This window comes from Helianthus annuus, chromosome 5, assembly GCF_002127325.2.
Source record: "Helianthus annuus cultivar XRQ/B chromosome 5, HanXRQr2.0-SUNRISE, whole genome shotgun sequence".
In the NCBI taxonomy this organism is placed as follows: domain Eukaryota; kingdom Viridiplantae; phylum Streptophyta; class Magnoliopsida; order Asterales; family Asteraceae; genus Helianthus; species Helianthus annuus.
This window is the reverse complement of record NC_035437.2, coordinates 111,786,308-111,793,240: the sequence shown is the minus strand read 5'-3', so window position 1 is coordinate 111,793,240 and position 6,933 is coordinate 111,786,308. Positions and strand designations below refer to the sequence as shown.

General features: G+C 38.7%; 1 protein-coding gene across 1 annotated transcript; it reads left to right on the top strand.

Annotated features, from left to right (window-relative positions):
- The first annotated feature begins 907 nt into the window (after positions 1-907).
- LOC110943431 (FAM10 family protein At4g22670-like) lies at positions 908-1,434 on the top strand. The gene has a single exon (XM_022185181.2). It carries the CDS (start codon positions 910-912, stop codon positions 1,432-1,434), a length of 525 nt encoding a protein of 174 aa, XP_022040873.1. The 5' UTR covers positions 908-909.
- Positions 1,435-6,933: the final 5,499 nt, after the last annotated feature.

The window sequence follows — 6,933 nt, the reverse complement described above, 5'->3', positions numbered from 1 at the left end:
TTAGAAAAAGAAACAAAATAATTTAGAGAAAATTATGGATCTTCAACATCATCTCTATATTTATCAAAATCTTTCCTTTTATTCATTCTTGTAATGCCTATAAATAAAGGCTTAGTTTTCTCTTTTGTATGCAAAAAAATAAATCAATGAAATTCAGTTCCTTTTTTGATTATCTTTCTTGTCTCTGATTATCATTTACAACATGGTATCAGAGCAGTGCATACGATTTTGAGATCAATCCGCTCAAACCACAAAACAAAGCCATTCAGTGAAAACCCATCTCCTTCAAACCACAAAACAAAACCGATTCAGAAATCCTCTCTTCCAAAACTCAAAATCAAAATCAAACTCCAAAAAAAAAAAAAAAAAAAAAAAAATTCAAAAACCTACCCGTTCAAAAGCTTCAGAAAACTCAGTCTTCAGCTTCTTCCTGCCGTAACAACTCAGTTTACTGGCTATTATTGTTTTCGAGACAACTCAGTGGGGGCGGCAATTTAAGGAGATTGGTTATTATTGGTTTTCGAAAACAATAGCATACGGCAGGAAGGAATTGGCTATTATATTATATTGTTTTCGAAAATAAGTGGAGGAGGTGGCCATTATTTTTCGAAGACATCAATATTTTGACGGCTGAAACAAAAGGTTAGTGGACGACAGAAGGTACAAGGAGAACAGCTGTTTCTTTGGGCGCAAGGAAAAAAAACGCTCCCGCACTTAGCTTGCGGGGGAGACCAAAACCAAGGCACCATGTTTATCGACGGTGTCTCCAAACCAAAACCAAGCCACCATGTCTGCCGACGGTGGCTTAAACCAAACCAAAAGCAAAAACCCAAAAGACCATCGAAACCAAAAATCCAAACCCCAAAACCCTATTCTTCCAAATCTCCGGCTACTTTGCGATCGACGGCCATGGACGCCGCTAAACTTGAACAACTAAAGCTCTTTATCAGCCACTGCCAGTCCGATCCTCCCATTCTCAGTGATCCTTCTCTCTCCTTCTTCCGCGACTATCTCGAAAGTCTTGGAGCTAAACTTCCGGCATCTGCTTACAAGACTAAATCGCAATCGAAATCATATGTTGTGGAAGAGAGTAATGAAGAAGTTGAACATCCTCAAGAAGAAGAAGAAGAGGATGAGATAGTAGAATCTGACATTGAATTTGAAGGTGAAACTGTGGAACCGGATAATGATCCTCCACAAAAGATGGGAGATTCTTTAGTGGAGGTCTCTGAAGAAAACCGTGATGCTTCCCAAGAGGCAAAAGCAAAGGCAATGGAAGCAATTTCTGATGGTAAGCTAGAGGAAGCAATCGAGCATCTCACGGAGGCAATATTGCTTAACCCTACTTCTGCTAAAGGCTACAAATCACGTGGAATTTGGGGCTGCAAGGATTGCGGCAAAGTCAAAGCAAGGGAAGGGCTCCTTTTTAAATAAAAGAAAATATTAAAAAAAAAAACAAGCATCCTTTCCGCTAAACAAAAAAAAAAAAAAAGAAAACAAAGCTCAAAAAAATAAATAAATAAAAAAAATAAAAAACCAAACCCAAAAACTCAAGCCCAAAACCAAAAACCCAAAAACCCAAATCAAAACGAATGCCAAGACCCAAATGACCAAGTTGATTTTTTTCAACTTGAGGGGAAACCAAAACCCAAAATAGGCTGCCATGTCAAGAAGGCGGTAGCATCAATCAAACCAAAAGTTACCATGTCGAAAGGCGGTAGCTCAAATCAAATCAAACTACCATGTCAAAGGAGACGGTAGCCAAACCAAAAATCAAACATAATCAAAACCCAAAATCAAAACCAATTCAAGTTGAATCGTTATCCCACAATTCAACTTGAGGGGGAGTGTTAGAAAAAGAAACAAAATAATTTAGAGAAAATTATGGATCTTCAACATCATCTCTATATTTATCAAAATCTTTCCTTTTATTCATTCTTGTAATGCCTATAAATAAAGGCTTAGTTTTCTCTTTTGTATGCAAAAAAATAAATCAATGAAATTCAGTTCCTTTTTTGATTATCTTTCTTGTCTCTGATTATCATTTACAACAGAAATCACACTGTTTGAAGACTATGTTGTTGATAAAATTGTGTTCTTGATGGTGTGATGATGTTTCTCGTTGCTTACAACTGTTTTAAAGTAAATATGGCGAGACATTGTTTGAATAATCGTATTTGTGAATAACATGATAGATGAACTAGGGATCTTGTATGTTGTAGGGTAATATAGATCTAGCATGTTATGTTGATGGTGGTTAGGTTGTGATTTAGAATAATGCATTGTTTTGATGAAATAACTTCACTGTTTTGATTTCGTGACTTGGTGATGCATGATTGATGATGATTCATGATTGATTATGTTTAGGAATGTTAGAACTGATTTAATGTATGTCACTGTGTCATGAAAGAATGCCTTTGATGTTTTGATTCATGAGTATGGTCAAAAGGTTTGGGATTCTTGATAAGTTTGATGAGTTGATATGGAATGTTATGATGATGATTTAGGATTGATGTAAAAACTGTGAATCATGTTCAAGAAATGACAATAATTTCATGTAATTGTAAACAATGATGATTGATTTACATAGGTTCATGTTGATGAATGATTTAAAGAATGTATGTTAGATCTTGTGATTTTAGGATGAATGATTTGGAGGTTATAAGTTGATTTGTTCTGTTTGATTTAAAAATCCTGAATGAATGCAACTGTTTGTTATTCTGGTCGCACACTAGGGAGGTGCACATTCTACTGCATGTCGCACAATCTCACATTGCACACCGTACACTCGGGGGTCGCACACTCCAAAGTAAATCAATACTCTTAACTTATTTTCTTTGAAAACTTGGGGTATGGTGAATACGCCATTTGGAGCGGATATTACATAAATGAGCCGCCTATGTTTGCTCATAAATGTAAAACCCGATTTAATCCGTTATATTTGATAACTGAAATGGTGTAACATTATTTCAGTCCATTAGTTTAAAAGTTGCTAAAATAGTCCACATGCTTTCACTTCCGTAACTATTACAGTCCACCCTCACTAACGTCGTCCAGTTATTCTGTTAGTTTATTTGAAATGACCATAATGTCCCTTTTATTAAAATTAAAATTCAAATTAAAATAAATAAAAAGTTAGTTACGTTTTTCATCCCTGTGGTTTGTTAAAAATAACCATTAAAGTCCATTAGTTTTAAAAATTGCCAAAACACCCCATCATACTATTTTGACAATTTTTAGAACTAATTGACTGTAATCAGTGGCGAAGCTTGAGATTTCTGATCGGGAGGTCGAAAACGTATATACCCAAAAATTTCTATACGAAAATCACATACTCTTCACTACTGAGCGAAAAGTTCAGGGGGTTGGTCGCTTCTCCCGCCCCCACTATGCCGCGCCAATGATTGTAGTGGTTATTTTTCACAAACCATAGGGATGAAAACGTAACTAACTCTTTTTTTATTTTAATTATAATAACAAGTGTAACACCCCGTGTTACCGAATGTCAAAGTCAAAGTCAAAGTCAAGATTGACTTCTTTGACTATAGTTAGTCTATTTTATGTTTGTGTTTCCATTAGTCGTATTATGTGGAGTAAGTGTTATTAATCAAAGTAATCGAATATTCAAATCAATGCGAAACGCTAAACGACTGTGAATAGTAGGAAGTAACAATGCGATAAAGTTTATTAATCAATAATCGAGCTAATCAAATCATTATCGAACTCGAAACTCGAATTACGCGACCTTTGGTAGTTATTATACGTGTGTGTGTGCCTTATGTGTTACCTGTGCATGTTTACTTTATGTTATGTGAGGTGATCAATCGAATCAATCGAAACTCGAATCGAAACTTGAAACTCAGTCAAACTCAATCGAAATCCAATTATGATAATTGGTGGCGAAAAGACAGCGCGAGACATAGGTGATTGTATGTTAGATATAGTGGTTGGGATTAAAAGTAATTTGAATAGGAAACTCTATCGTACACGCATCGTCCTTAATCGAAATCGAAATATCAAAAATCGCCGCACCGAACACTCGAAACAGGCAAGTGAACGATCAGGATCTCAGCCGATCGAACGGCCCAACCGACCGGACTGCTGTCCGATCGGACAGGCTGTCCGATCGGGATGCTTGGCCGATCGGCCAGCCCTTTCCTCTTTTGGAAGCCTATAAATACCCCTGTCATTGTCATACTTTCTACTTTTGGAAAGCTCTGACCGACCAGCTCATGCTCTCACCCCTTTTTCTCAGATTTCTCTCGATTCCGGTAAGATTTCATCCTAAATCTTGTACTTTCTTGATCTATGCACACCTCTAAACCTTTCTATCTTTCAAATCTTGATTTCTAACCGTGAAATCATCAAGATTCGAGTATTCTAGGATGATGTCATCATGGTGTTCTTGAAGAACTTCATGTTTTGGCTTCAATCCACCAAGAATCACTTGGATCTAGCCGATTTCCACATAAACAAACAAAGATCTGTCATAGATCTAAACATTTACACGGTGTAAAGGATTGAAGGATGGATTTTCCAACTCTCTTTCAACTCTCTTACACTCAATGCCTTCAAACCGATAGGAACGGAGCTTGTGCCGACTTGCTAATCATTTCGGTGGTTGCACGACTCAAGATCCGGATTCTATCCATGAGGTTCACCGACTTTGGGTTGAACGTTAAACTTTGTTCCGAACGGTTCACCGGCCGGATTTGGGTGATTCTTGTCCGAGCAGGAGAAACAAGTAAGAACGAGGGTTCTATGGTTCAACTTGTTGTCAAAGCACCTCGATATAACATCGAACAATCAAAATAGCCTAGTGTTAGACGAACAGGTTGATCAGGTCAGAATGCTGACCGATCGGACTGACTATCCGAACGGACAGCCCAGCCGATCGGACAATCAGCCAAACGACCAGGCCAACTGATCGGCTAGCACATGGCCCCACACCTTATCAATTTCATGAAGTCTAGTATTGAACGAAGTGCTGTTCGATCGAACTACGGTCTGATTTGAATTACTCTTCGGACCATGAGATACTATGCTTCAACACTTAATCGATTTTCAACATGATTCAACGCGTTGGAGTGCCACCCGATCGGTCAAGTCATCCGACCAGGTGACACCCTGACAAGAACTTGTTGATGAAGCTCCTAACCGATCGGTTAAGCCGGCCGATCGAACGAACCGTTCGATCGATCGACCTGATGGGTAAGGATACTTCAATGTTTTTCAAATGCTACAACGAAAACTTCAAAAATCAAACCATCATACACAAACACATCCTTCTCAAAGGAAGAAATAATCCACTCGAACAGTCCATCCGATCGGCCTACTGACCGACCGGACAGGCTGTCCGAACGGACTGGTTAACCGAACGATCAAGCCGTCTGATCGGACCTACCGTCCGATCGACCAGGCTGTCCTACCCTCCAGCACTTGTTTTCCGTTTTTACGCGTTGCTTATCGTTATGCTATCGAACTATTCAGGCTAACCCTACTCTCAAGTGCTCCCTTCAATCCATCAATCACTGTGAGTATACTCGATCCCTTTTTGCTTTTAGCACTTTTGGGTGTTACATACGTTACTTATACGAAATCACATCGAACACACTACTCAATTATTTCAAATGCTAACCGTTACCGCATGTGTTACGTGACTAAATGAATGCTTGTTGTTATGTTTACACGTGGAATGTTGTCTACCTGCCTTAACGACGATAGTACCATAGTTTGGACTCAGCACCCGTTCACACGGGCGTTGTTAAGGACAATTACTTGCATGGATTACGGTGGTAATCATGTATTGCGAACTGCCTCGGGCAGTCAACCCGCAGTTATTGGTATCGATAGATCCATGTCGATAATTAACATGCTTCGTTTTCCTCTGTGTACGTGCTGGTTATGCGTAAACTATTCGAACTCTATTATGCTACTATCAAACTTGTATGCTCACCTTTACATTCTATGTATTGACTTTATTTTAACGTATGTGACAGGCAATTAGGAGGCTTATCTACTAGGAAGGCGAGCTTAGAATAAGCGTCTAGAGTATAGTTGTCTGTAGATCTTGCAGATCGAGTCTCTAGAAGCATTTGAACAATAATTTCATTTTTAAATCTGAGTTATCAGAAAGGAACATTTGACTGGTTGTTACCTGTAATAATTTGTTTGTTATTTAAGGTACGGTATGGGACGTATTATATAAATTGAGTAGTAATAATAATTGTTATGGAAACTTCTGGACAATCTGTTTCGCTCAGTGCCATGCCCCGATGATTTCGCCATCGGTTGGGGTATGACAGATTGGTATCAGAGCTATAACTATAGGGAATTAGGCTAGACTCGACCTAGTCCGGGTCGAAGTCTTCGAAACCTAGACTATAGTTAGGAACTAACAGACCAAGCTTTTGTGCTATGTATCCTGCTTATGCTCGCTTACACTACACTATCACCACGCACGAATTTTCAATAATGAGAAGGCGATTTTGTCGAGATTAGGTGTGAAAACCGCAAACTCTCGACTAGATTGCCAAATCAGTGATTTCTTCACTATTTTTCAATAACGGACACTTGTTTAACGAGGAGAATTATACCAAATCGGTAGTGAAATCCATATTTTGATGAATAATCTCCTCTATTTTACTAACATCAGGGTAAACTTGTCAAGCCAGGGGTGAAACCCTAACCTTGATAACTTGTCTATGAATTTTACCAAAAACTCTCACCAAAGCCTCGACGGTCTACAACGACCTGAACTCACGAGTATGACCTAGGGAGTGCATGTTGAATGCCCAAGAATCGAGGCAGGAAACACGCTCCCGAAAGTCGGAATGTGATGACAAGTCTATTGAGAATAGTCGAACCGCTTTGGGTAGTCGATGTTTAGTAGCCGCAGACGATCTAGTTCTCGATTTTATGTGTTTCTGAGTT

What these genes read in the sequence shown, in the direction of transcription:
- LOC110943431 (XM_022185181.2), top strand. Translation starts at nt 910, where the DNA reads ATGGACGCCGCTAAACTTGAACAACTAAAGCTCTTTATCAGCCACTGC.